Consider the following 13,401-nt stretch of genomic DNA (forward strand, 5'->3'; position numbering starts at 1 on the left):
GATAGTAAATTCAAGGCCGTCCTTGACTCTATAAAGAAAAAAATACATTTCTTGATTATGTCAACATTACTCATTAAACACTAGTCTCCTCTTTAAAGTATGAACCAAGAGTACAGATGTATCTGCTTTAGACTACCCAAGTTCCAACACACTTCAGACATCCTCCTCTGTGTTTCTCATTCTTTGGGCAGAAAGTCCACAAAGAATAAAACAGAATAGACCATGGTACTAGAGAGTTCTGGGACAAAAGAACATGCAGGTGGACAGGAAGCATGCACAACCTCCATCTGTGTGTCCCCAGGATGCCCACATGGGAAATGCTCATCAGAGAAGTATAAAAACAGTAACCAAGTGTCTGGGAAGCCTAGCCATGGCAGAGCAACCTGAGCAGGATGCTACTTGCTTTAATCTATAAATGCATGAAAACAAAGATAGTCTCCCAGGTCCCACTCGGGGCTGGGCGAGGGCAGCTCTGGGAGTGAAGTTAAATGGAGCTCAGGACCACAAGCCCTGCTGCTCTTGTTAGTGGATGTGCAACACTGTTCTCAGTGGTTCCATGACTCAGATGAGGAAGAGTCACACACCATGTTTACTCCAGCAGCAGGCAGCCTGCAAACTAGAAGATAAAAAGGCTGACATGTGAATGATGTGTGTGTGCGTATATGTGGTATGCATTTGTATTTCTATATGTGTAGAGTATAGTGTGCACATAGCTGTACCTGTTTATAGCGTGTCCAGTATATTCATATTATATACTTGCTGTGTAAATATTATATAGCATATGTAGTGTATGCATATCCAGGTTTATGTATAGCATGCACATAGTATACAGTACATTGCATGTGTATATGTTTTGGAATATATATATCCATATTTGTATTATCTAGTACCTATGTATGTATATACATATATACATATATGTATGCATATGTACATGTGTGCATATATGTATTCATATATATATAAATTATATGTTGTGTGCTGTGTACAATAAATGTGTTGTCTAAAAGTGTCATGTTGGGGGTCTAAAGATGGTTCAGTGGTTAAAAGTACTTGTTGCTCTTGAAGAGGATCCAGGTTTGATTCCCAGCACCTACATGATAGTTCACAACCACCAATACTCCAGTTTCAAGGGGTCCAGTGTGCTCATCTGGCCTCCTCAGGCACCAAACACACACATAGTACACAAACATACATTCAGAGAAAACACACATAAAATGAATAAATCGAATTTTAAAAATAAGTAATAAAAGTATCATGTATGTTTATAGACATTTATTAGTAGCTCTGTATACTGTGTGCACAAATGTATGCAGTATGCATATTTACATGAGGGTGGAATTTGTATTGTACAATGTGTATACACATTTGCACTTATCTATATAGGTATGATTGCATATGTATGTTTATAGTGTGCTCATAAGTGTATTATATGTGTTTATGCAGAGGGAATTGCATGTTGTATATTCATAGTGTATTTATCTACATCCATGTGTATGCATATATGTGGGATGTGCTGTGTGTACATGAGTGCTCCAGCATGGCTGCATACACTCGCAGAGCCACATTTACAGTGACATGGTCCTGAGGCTATCCCTCCTTCTCATCAGCAGAGAAGCGCCTGTCCCGGGGGATCTCCCATGCCAGCTCAGCCATCGTCTCCCTGGCCCGATCCCACGTGGCAAATGAATGCAACAATGAGCAGTTCCCACTGGAGATGCCCATCTATACATTCCAGCTGCCAGACCTGAGCGTATACAGTGAGGACTTCAGGAGCTTCATCGAACGGGACCTGATTGAGCAAGCCACAATGGTAGCTCTGGAGCAAGCAGGTGAGTGTGTATGTCGCCTGCAGGCCGCTGCTCCTTAGCAACCCTCCTCCTACTCACCCCTACCCCCCATATAGCAGCCTGGCCCTCTTTCTCCATTGAGCAGGAGGAAGACTGGGGTTCTTGGGATTTGCCATCAGAATTCTCCATTTGTACTAACCCTGCTCTAAAGATCATTGTACTCTGTCACGGAACACTGGCTGAGTGTGGGGCCAGTGAGCAGGGGTGCTGGTGCCTCCCAGGTCAATCCCCTTCTTCCTGAATCCCATCATTCCCCTGTAAATAAGCACCATTGCTTGGCCCTGCTTCTCTCTTCTGCATCCCTCATCCCCATGAGAGCTGAAGAAGGATAAGAAATATGCTTGAATTAGAAGAAAAAAAGGAGGCCCTCTCATTTCCTATGCACACAGCAAGTCCTATACCCAGAACTTCAACTTTCCATCTGCAAAGCTGACAACCCTGATGGCCAGGGGGAGCTCTGTGAAGACTTTTCCCAACCCTCCCAAGTCTTTCTGGCCTCCCAGTGGAGGAAACAGAGAAGTGGCTTAAGTCTCCTTGTGTCTTGGATGCCAGGGAGGGAGCCAGATGTGTCCTCTTTGAGTTTTGTATGAATACAGTAGACTCAAAGCAAATGTCTGAATAGATGTAAGTTCTTTCTGAGACAAGGCATTACCAGCATCATCACTTGCATTATAAATAATTGCAAAATTGAAAATCAAAGGGCTTCTCAGATATATATGCAAAAGAGTATGTGCTTCCCAAGCACTTCCCAGGAGGGCTCCGCTACCAGCATGCATTGAGGGTGTGTCCCCAGCAGTGGTTCCCACTGCTCCTCATAGAACAGGAATACAAGACCTTCTGACTTAGCATTCAGCCAGCCCTTGCCATGTCACACCTCCATTTCCAGAGGCCTGGCAGTGGGGGTGACTTCCAGGTAACCTGTCCCAGCAGAGAAGAGAGGGAAGCCTCGTAGGTGTGACATCTTAGCAGATAGCAGAAAAGGTGTTCTGCTGAGAGCTTCAGTCAGCAGCATGCCACTAGGAAGTGGAATTCAGCTCTTGACCAAGACACAGTGAGCATTGCTATACATCCGTATTTCAGAAAAACATAAGAGTAGGATCCAGAGGTTAGACATTGGTAGTCAAGATGCTGACATCAAAGACTAACAAGATGGCAGGATTCAGAAAAGGGTACGTGTACCGAGCAGTGTGCAGAGTTTAAGGGTACCACAGAATAGTGTCATGCCAACAAATAGCCTATCAAGGCCATTGCTACCCTTGTGCCTTGCACAGAGGGGAAGGATAAGTAATTGTGTGGAGAGAGACATGACCTTGGAGAGAGAAGATGTCAGAGAAATAGACTCTAACCATAGACTTCCTCCACCATGCAGACTACACTGGCAGAAAGACAGTGGTCAGGTGATTGTGGACACATCTGCTCAGGGCACACTCTGGGTGTAGAGCTGTGGACACAAACATAGCAATGTGGGTCTTCAAGGTGAAGGGAAAGCTCACTGGCCATTTTAGCCAGTTCACGGTTGCAATTTAGGAAGTGTTCACTGCCATAACAAGGGTCTGAAGATCAGGCTCTGAATAGGACTCATCACACCTCTGGCATCCATCACATTACAAACAGGGCATGGCTGAAGAGTGGGCAAAGCAAGGTGAGTCCCTGAGCTAGTGCACCATGATCTCACCCAGCCTTCCAACCATCTGACTTCTCTGGACTTCTGTCCTCTGCCCTTAATCAAGGGCTACCTTTAGACTCTCTCTGAGTCCTGATTCTCCTCTAACCCCAACACCTTTGAGTGAGGAATCCACTGTAGCTCCTGCACCTTGGTTCTTTCTGTCCTATTGATGAGGAAGGTGGAGCTGTACCTTAAACACAGTTGCCACAAGTTGAGGGACCAGTCCTCCCCAGCCTTAAAATCCTGGGATTACAGACAAATGTCAACCCATGACAGCCCTGACCTGGTCTTCGTTGCCTATAAGTGATCCTTCTGAGAGGAAGGGCAATCAATGCTTTAGTAGCAGCCCTGCCATTGAGAACTCGAGGATGCATCCATTGTTCCACTGGGTGACCTTACTGCATCCAAACATAAGACTCAGAGGTAAAGGGTTTGGGAAGGCACACCCCTCATCTGGGAGATGACTTCCACATGAACAAGATGTCATGGGGCCAAAGGACGGAGGCATACCTACATAATCATGGTTTCTACAGACATGGGAAATTGGAGATAACATAAATATTCAAAATGCCTTAAACTTGGCATCATGCCTGCTTCCAATGGAGGATAACAGGACTGGAGGGAACCTACTGAGAAGGTCTAAGATTTGACGGAGGTACTCAGGCTTTGAAGTCAGCCGGTTGAAGCCAGCCGGTCCTGACTCTTGATTTTCCCAGGAGCTGTTACAGCTTGCCTGCTCACACCTTTCATCTGATCAGATTGGTAGTAGCTATCAAATGAAGACAGAGTCACCACAGTTACACCTGTATATGCTGCCAAAAATTTCCTGTGCAGGTTAAAGGCTATTTCCACAAAGCAAGCAGATGAAACTCTATCCTGGAGCTGATTATATTCCAGTATAGAAGAATGATAAAGAGCCAGGCCATACATGTCAAATGAGTAGTGAGTGAGGGCTGCTGTAGAGATGCTGGGGACAAGGTAAGTGGGCACGAGGTAGGAGGAGGGGCCTGTGCAAACCAGAGGGAGGAGGGAGCTTGGGAAGCAGTCAGAGCATACTATCACAGGCTGGACATAGTAACAGGAGCTATGTGCACAGATGCCGCAGAGGCTATAGGAGTGGAGAAAAAAGTCAAATAGATGAGATTCAGAACCTAGGGAAGCATTCATGTGCTGGAGTCTTAACTGTAAATAGAATATACAGCCTCAAGGTTTGGGGCAGGAGAGTAGTAGATCTTGATTAGCATCTAATGGATTCTGGGTGTCTGCCAAGGACAGAGTGTGAAGTTGTAAAGAGGAGAATCAAGAGGAATGGGAGAGATGCAGGTCCTCTGGTAGATGATGGCACCAGTGGGATTGATGAGAAGTAGGTAGATACTAAAACAGAATGGAAAACAAAACAAGCCAGGGTATGTTTTGAACCTGCAGGCCTTACTGAGGGATTGGCTGGAGCTGTGATAGAAGATTTAAGTATGCCCCAAGAAGGTTGCCTCACTATGTGACTAGGTGACATGTTGGGAGCAGGCAGTAGTTAAGAGGCTACACTATCAGGCAAAGCCTGAGATTCCTGTAAAGTTGCTGGACAGCCAAGCAGGTGACTTTGAGATTACAGAGAGATCTAGGCTAAAAGAATCAACGTAGTATTTTATGGTGTATGGTAAAATTTGTGGAGTGAGGTAATCTCCTCAGGGGATCTTCGATGGAACTCCTGTCACCACCCTGTGTAGGATAAAGATTCTGTATGATTCTGATGCAAAGGCAGAAAAGACACTAGTCTCTAGCTGGGGTTCTCCAGCACTGAGAGCCTGTGAATGGGAGAAGAATCCAAAAAGAGATGGAGAATGTACAGTCTAATAAACTGAGAAAGCCAGTGGCTGACAGCAGCAAAATTAAAAGGGAGGGGGCGTGCCCAACAGGGAGGGTCCATGATGCCAGTGAGCCTTGTACACTAGGAACTGCCCAATGGGTTGGACTGCATTCTCTGCACTTCTATTGCGTTTACATCCTGTATATGTGAGCTTTATTTTGCTGTAATGAAACACCTGGTTTAGCCAATGTGCTAGAGTTAGAGGTTTGGACTTACCTTATGAAACATCTCAGTCCATGGTCACATGATCCTTGTCCTAGTTACTTTTTCCATTGTTGTGATTAAATATCTTATCAAAAGCAACGTAAGAGAAAAGAGTGGTTTGGTTTTGGCTCAGAATCCTAAGGTTCTGTCTATCATAGTAGGGACATCATGGTGCCTAAGCTCCAGGCAGCAGGTCCAAAGGTGTCCATACTCAGGGATCAGAAAGATAAAGGAAACTATTCAGCTAGGTTCCTTTTTATGCAGTCCAGGACCCAAGGCCAGTTTTAGGGTGTGTTTTACTGTCTTATCCACCTCAATTAACCTAATGAAATTGTCCCCAGAGGTTAACATAATCTGAATAATTTCTCACAAGTATTCCTCAGTGGAATTGCAGAATTCCTCTTGTGAGTGATATCAGATCCCTTCAAGTTGGCATTCACTGTAATCATCGCAACCCCACCCTTTATGAACTTGATACCCAGTGTTAACACCTTTTAGTCATTAACTTCTACACCTTGTCCCCATAATCTCCATAATGACCATCTTAAATAACAAGTAGCTAAAATGCATTCAGTTCAACTTGTAAAGTCCTCAGTCTTTAAAAATTCCAACACTCTTTTTAAAGAAAACCCATCTCACCTGAGACTTAAGGAGCCTCTTAGCTGTGTCCTCCTATAAAATCAAAAATAACTCACATATTCCAGCATATAATACACAGGGTAAATAGCCCTATTTCAAGATGGAAAAATGGAAACACAGAAAGGAATGATCAGACCAAAGCAAGACCAAAATACAGGATGAAAAACACCAAATCCCACAGGCTCGGGGCTCATGGTAGGATCATTTGGACTCTAAAAGACTTGTATAGCATCACCCCTCCAGCTCTGCTCCCTGTAGCATGCATATCCTTTCTCTTAGGCCATCTTTACTCCATCTTTCCTCAGAAGATGTCACATGGTCCTGGGCTCTCCGACACCCTATGCTCTCCACCATTCTTTAGACTTTACCTCCACAGTTTCATGCAATGGCATTTCAGGGGCTCCTTGTGAGGAATCCACTGCCTCACACTGCCTGGCTGAGCCTTCTCTCTGAGATTGTACCAAGGCTTGTAGCCCCTCAGTCTTGCATCTTCCACTTGCAAAACCAGTGCCCTAGGGACAATGCTGCAAAGCTCTGCTGCCAGCTCAGGCTGGGGCTTGGCCACCTTGTGCTCTGACCCTGGTGAAGGTAGCTGCTTTGGAAGGCCAGGGACCTCTCTGTTCTCTCTGTCAGTTTGTGCTCCCTCCTTTCAATGAATGTATATTTTCACTAAATAAGCTCTGATGGATGAGGTCTTGCTCTCAGGACACCTCTCCTGTTGTCCCACGCAGGGTACGCAATGAACCATGATTTTCTTTGACAAGCACAGCCTCTTTTTCAGCACATACCTTGGCTTCAGAGTTTAATTTGTTCAGGTGCCTTTCTTCCTCAACAGACGGCATGTTTGTGTGCTTATACCCAAATTTTTAATCTTTTTCATTGTCACTGGATATGTTTAGTAAAAAGTCAGTGCCACAGTTCAGATGCACTCCTGTCTTGAAATCCCATCGGCCAACAAATTAATCCATGATCTTTAAATTCAAATCCACTTAAGTTCTCAGAGCAGACTGAAGCCAGATTGTTAGCCAAAGTATCTCATTAATGGCCTCTGGCCCAGTTCCAGATGGAGTTCTTTTTTTCTCTCTCCAAAGCTTTATAAGCCAGCTTCTACTGGCCATTTCTTTCAGAATTCTTGTCTTCCAAGCACCTGGCAGAATGGCCCATTAAGCTCTGTTTGCAGTATCCAAGGGCTTGGCCTACAGTTCCAAACTCTTCCACATCCCTCTCAGAACAGCCTCCATCACCCTAAGAACTGCCACGTGCTCAGGTTTACCCAGAGCAATGGCCTCGGTTCCTGTACCACTTTTCTTGTTTAGTTACTTTTCCATTGTTCATTGCTGTGAAAAAAATATGTGTCATGACAAAGTGAGCTGAGGAAGAAACAGTCCATTCTGGTGGAAATGTCATGGTAGCGGGAACTTGAAGTACCTAGTCACATGGCATCCACAGTCAAGAAGCAGGGAGGGAGCCAGGGAGATGGTTCAGTGGTTAAATATTTGCCATAAAGGTTCTCTAGCTCACTACAGTGGTTCTCTTAGTAAATATTCATTGAGAACCTCCTGTATGCCAGATGATACTATTGATACCAAAGACTAACAGAAGAAGGAGCCCAAGGTCATTACCTGACAGAACCTCCAAGGACCTAAGAGAGGCAAACATGAAGCAAAGCACTGTGGTCCCAGAAAAACAACTCCTACAGAAGTATGTGAAGGGGTTTTAAGAGGCCCTGGGTTACATTGTGCTCCTATGATATTATGAGGACTCACAGGGACTCATGACAAGAATTCCTCTAGCATAAATCCTCTTCATAAGGGATTGTCTTGTTCCATTTACCATGAAGTACCTCAGTTGGTGATAAGCAAAATAGCATCTTACTTAAACTGTATGATAAACATCTGTTGCAAATCATACATGAATTTGAGGTATGTTGCTCAGCAAAGTCAAAACAAATGATCAAAGGTTCCACATGGCACATGGCCTCACTGACTTTTGATGGTGTTCTCTTGTCACTGCCATCTTTGCAGGGCTCAAGTGCTGAAGATAGCCCCAATACCAGCTCATGGGCCCCTTTCCCTGTTCTCAAGTGAATTAGTTATATGAGGACACATGAATGGGAATGCAAATATTGAACCGTGGACTCTTTGGGAAGCTCTCTGATTCCACTTCATGTATGAAGACTTCCCTTTCTAGGGTTTCAGCCGGATGCTAGAATAGCAGTGGCTGGCTCATCTTCCCATAAGATGCTCCTGATTTACAGCCCCAGGAGTTGGATCAACTGAATAAGAGTCTGCTTTCTGGAAGTCAGCTTAAGTCAGGCCACTAGCCAAACCATAGACAGCTAGATACTCTAAGTCCTATTCTATGTATGTCTTTAGCAGCAGCCAAGGCCACAGTGTTCTTTGTACAGCAAGCAGGAGATGTCTTTTGCCCTTATGAGTTTGGGTGCTTCTCCATGCATAGCTCTCCTTAGCTTCAAGGGCACAGGCAAGAATCCTAGACACCCCTTTAACACTCCTGGGTCAAGAATGGGAAGTGGATGGACAGAATTCCTATTTGAATGCCCTTTTGGCCAAAGGAAACTGTATTTATTTCTGCTAGTTCATAATAACAAATTCCTCCCACATTTATCAGTCTGAAAACATAAGTTTACCATCTCGTAGTTTCTGTGGGTCAAAGGTCTGGTGCATTTTAGCTGGGCCTGAGACTCCACTTTATCTCTGCAGGCCGAAACTCTGAGGTCAGTTGGCCGTGTCCTCATCTGCAGCTCTGTCTAAAAGGGATCCACTTCTAAGTTTCTGAACACAATTCAGTCCATTTATTGGGTGACTTCTGTACATTCTGTTGTCTGGGGAAACTAAATAAAAGTCCTCAAGTCTGGGGGTCAACTGGAACACTGAGGCAGATTGACTTTTGTTGGAGCTGTTTATGCCATGGAAAGAGCATGTTGGGAGCTCTGAGAAGAGTTCAAGCCTACAAAGCAGAGTGTGGGCAGTCCCCTTGCTTAGGTTTTCAAGGAAGGGAAAGGTTCTGTGCCACATAGTTGATGAGTAGTCTGTGGTACATGCTCGTAGTCAGGCTGTTTCTGATTTCTAAACAGAAGGAAGTGAAAGTTCTTGCATTGCAAGGAAAGAACATGTGACCTTGAGGATGTCGGAGGATGAGGCATTTATTACATGGCTCCAGTAACCCCTGATAGCTTAGAGTCTGGTAGCCTGGTGACTGTGTACAGAGTCAGTTATGAAGGAAAAGAGACACAATGGACTTAATCCCTTAATTCCTAGAGCAGTGGTTCTCTGCCTTCCCAATGCTGCGCCCCTTTATTACAGGTCCTCGTGTTGTGGTGACCCCAACCATAAAATTATTTTCATCGCTACTTCATAACTGTAATTCTGCTAGTGCTGTAAACTGTGATGTAAATATTTTTTGAGATAGAGGTTTGCCAAAGGGGTCGTGACTCATAGTTGAGAAGCCCTGTTATAGAGACTGCCTGAGAGGCCTAGGTGTATAACAAGTGCCCTATGCACTGACTCCCTGCCTGAGTCTGCAGTTAGAGAGACAAAGAAGCAAACTTGCCACTTGCAGATATACACACAGCAAAAGGCAGCAGAAACCCAGGACTCATGGCAAGGTGGCCAGTCTTCAGAACCCAAGGTAGATACAGTCTCACGTGGTCTCAAGAGCTGAGGGACCTGAGAAAGTTGCCTTTTGTGGGTTTACTTGACTAAAGGACTGAAGGACATTTGTTACAGAATGAGACAGCCAGAGCTGGTCTTACCATGTCCTTCCTTATCTCAGGATGCTGCCTTCAAGAACATTCTAGAGTTATTGGATATTAGAAGTAAGAAAAAGTGAGAACTGACTGGTTTAGTGAAAAACCACCTGGAAGACTGTCCTCCTTGCCATCCAGTACTTTTCAAACTGGATGGATGGATGGATGGATGGACAGATAAGGATATAGACATTGTTCCAAATCCCTCCCACTGCTGCTTTATCTGACCATTAGATGTCCCTTTAAGGAATTCGCCTGTTAGGTCAAGATAACCCAAGACAAAAGTTTGACCAACCCATAATCAAGAACTGATTTCCCTAAAGTCTCTTCACTTAGCCATGGATTGTAACATAATCACATAGAGTAGCATGAGGCCCATCCACCCTCAAGAGAAAGGGGTTTCACCAGTGCACCTAGAGGTGAAATCTTAGGGCTGCTTTAGAGATCTGCCTGCCACATATGAAGTGCTCTTACTTATAGATAACTATTCTCCTGAGCCAAAAATCACAGTGAGATATTAAGTCATATTGGATATATTGGGATCAAAGGAATTTTCCCAGTTTCCTAATTGTTCCACTTTTAACCATTCTACTTGAACTGGCCTACTGTAGTATGCAGCAGCAGCAGACAATGCATATATTTGGTTTCTAGTCTCTTCCTAATGATTTCAAGTTTCAAACTTCCACCACATCCTCTGAGGAAACTGAACCCTTTTGTGAATGGCAATCAAAGCTGAGACCCTCAGGGGTGGGGTAGGCACAGTCACGCCTGTGCTTTTGGTAGCAGCACCCACCACATACTAGAGGTTCATGTAGGACTCTTATACACGTATGCAGTCACCCCACCATACCTCCCATTCCCTGGGGCCTCCAGACTCTTGATGGTTAGGTGCATCTTCCCTGACTGAGTCCAGACTCGTCAGTTCTCTGCTGTATATGTGTTGGAGGCCTCATATCAGCTGGTGTATGCTGCCTGGTTGGTAGCTTAGTGTCTGAGAGATCCTGGGGATCCAGGTTAACTGAGACTGCTGGTCTTTTTGTTTGTTTGTTTGTTTGTTTGTTTGTTGTTTTTCAACACAGGGTTTTTCTGTGTAGCTGTTTTTCTCTGGCTGTTCTGGAACTTGCTCTGTAGACCAGGCCTCGAACTCAGAGATCTCTCTCAAGTACTGGGATTAAAGGGATTAAAGGCATGTGCCACCACCGCCTGGCTGACTGATGGTCTTTTTAAAGGGTCACCCTTCTCCTCAGCTTCTTCCAGCTTTTCCCTAATTCAACCACAGGGATCAGCAGCTTCTGTCCATTGGTTGGGTGCAGATATCTGCATCTGACTCTTTCAGCTGTTTGTTGGGTCTTTTGCAGTCATGGTAGGTCCCTTTTTGTGAGCACACCATAGCCTCAGTAATAGTGTCAGGCCTTGGGACCTCCCCTTGAGCTGGATCCCACTTTGTGCCTGTCACTGGACCTCCTTTTCCTCATGCTCTTCTTCATTTTTGTCCCTGCAGTTCTTTCAGACAGGAACAATCATGGGTCAGAGTTTTTGCCTGTTGGATGGCAACCCCATCCCTCACTTGATGCCCTTTCTTTCTGCTGGAGGTGGACTCTATAAGTTCCCTCTCTCCACTGTAGGGCATTTCATCTAAGGTCTATAAGTTCCCTCTCTCCACTGTAGGACATTTCATCTAAGGTCCCTCCCTTTGAATCCTGAGAGTCTCTCACCTTCCAGGTCTCTGGTACATTCTAGTGAGTCCCTCCACCTCCTACCTCCCAAGGTGACCTGTTTCCATTCTTTCTGCTGGCCCTCAGGGCTTCAGTCCTGTTCCCCCCACCCCAATACCTGATCATGTTTCCCTCTTCTCCTCCCTGTCCCCTTTTCCACCCAGGTCTCTCCCTCTCTGCCCGACTCCTGTGATTGCTTTCTTCTCCCTCCCAAGTGGGACTGGAGCATCCTTACTTGGGCCCTTTGGCTTGTTAGCCTTCTTGAGTTCTGTGGATTGTATCCTGGGAATTCTGGGTTTTTTTGTTTGTTTGTTTGTTTGTTTGTTTGTTTGTTTTTTGGCTAATACCCACTTATTATGAGTACATACCATGCATGTCCTTTTCGGTCTGAATTGCCTCACTCAGGATGATATTTTCTAGTTGCATCCATTTGCCTACAAAGCTCATGGTGTACTTGTTCTTAATAGCTGAGTAGTGTTCCATAGTGTAAATGAACCACATTTTCTGTATCCATTCTTTTGTCATGGGATATCTGGGTTGTTTCTAGCTTCTTTCGAAAAATATATTCTTTATTTATTATTTTATGTGTATGACTGTATACGTGAGTTTGTTTACTTGCTGGTATATATGAACCAGTTGCATGCAGACATGATGGGGATGCTGAACATATGAATTATCAACAGTACAGTCACATAAGCAAGATTTAGGTAATGAGATCACCAGATGACATGCCAGTGTGACAGGGAAATGACTGAGAGACCCCTCCCCTAGATGTAGAGTGGTGGTGATCAATGCTGCTGAGGGAGGAGAAGTCGCTGGGATTTAAATCACTGCCTCATCTCCATGCTTGTCAAAGCTGTTCACCCCCTTGTGTTTGACTGTGGTAGGTCATATGCATCTAGAAACTCGGCCATTTCTTTTCAGTGTTTTAATTCAGTGGATTAGACATTTTAAGGTGTGCCCAGATTTTCTGAATATCATTGGCATTTGTTGCAATGTCTTCCTTTTTATCTCTAATTTTACTCACTGGATTTTCTCTTTTGCCTTTGGTTAGTTTGACTAAGGGTTTGTCTAGCTTGTTAGTCTTTCATAGATCCAGCTCTCTGTTTCTTTTCTTTTTTTCTTTTTTGTTCAGTTAAAACAATTTTTTTAACTTCAAGTATATCTTGTTCTCATTCTTTCCCTCCCCTAAGTCCTTCCAGATCCTTTCCACCTCCCTACCCACCCAACTCTAGGCTCTTTCTCAAAAACAAAATACAACAACAAACCCCCCCAAGCCAAGAAAGCAAGGTAAAACACCACCCAAAAAGAAAAACAACTCACCAAACTGAAGCCAAATAAAAGCACACATATGCACGTGCGCACACACACACACACACACAAACTGTGGAGTCTATTATATTTTATTATATGTTGGTCAACTACTAAACATGAGGCCTGTCCTGGAGCGGTTGACATATCCAAATTCACTCTATTGGAGAAAACTGATTTCCCTCTCCCAGCAGGTATAAATGTCAGTGCAGTTGTTAACCTTTACCTAGTGGCTACTTTACCTAGTGGTAAATTTTCCTTCATTCACTTACCTACTTTTAAAACATAACAAAATAAGGCCAGGCGGTGGTAGTGCACACCTTTAATCCTAGCACTTGGGAGGCAGAGGCAGATGGATTTCTGAGTTCAAGGCCAGCCTGGTC

General features: G+C 44.4%; 1 protein-coding gene across 5 annotated transcripts in view; it reads left to right on the plus strand.

The window, feature by feature from the left end:
- Otud7a (OTU deubiquitinase 7A) overlaps positions 1-13,401 on the plus strand; it is a 289,376-nt gene that overhangs the window by 232,224 nt on the left and 43,751 nt on the right. For 4 of the 5 annotated variants that reach the window (XR_004123087.1, XM_031386860.1, XM_031386862.1 and 1 more), the window contains exon 6: positions 1,611-1,832. Coding sequence is in view for 4 of the 5 variants with exons in the window: in XM_031386860.1 (XP_031242720.1) it covers positions 1,611-1,832 (222 nt within the window). In the remaining variant the exon portion in view is untranslated. The remainder of the gene's footprint in view (positions 1-1,610; positions 1,833-13,401) is intronic. The other variant, XM_031386864.1, reaches the window with a different exon arrangement.

This window comes from Mastomys coucha, unplaced genomic scaffold (genome assembly GCF_008632895.1).
Source record: "Mastomys coucha isolate ucsf_1 unplaced genomic scaffold, UCSF_Mcou_1 pScaffold21, whole genome shotgun sequence".
Taxonomy (NCBI): Eukaryota; Metazoa; Chordata; class Mammalia; order Rodentia; family Muridae; genus Mastomys; species Mastomys coucha.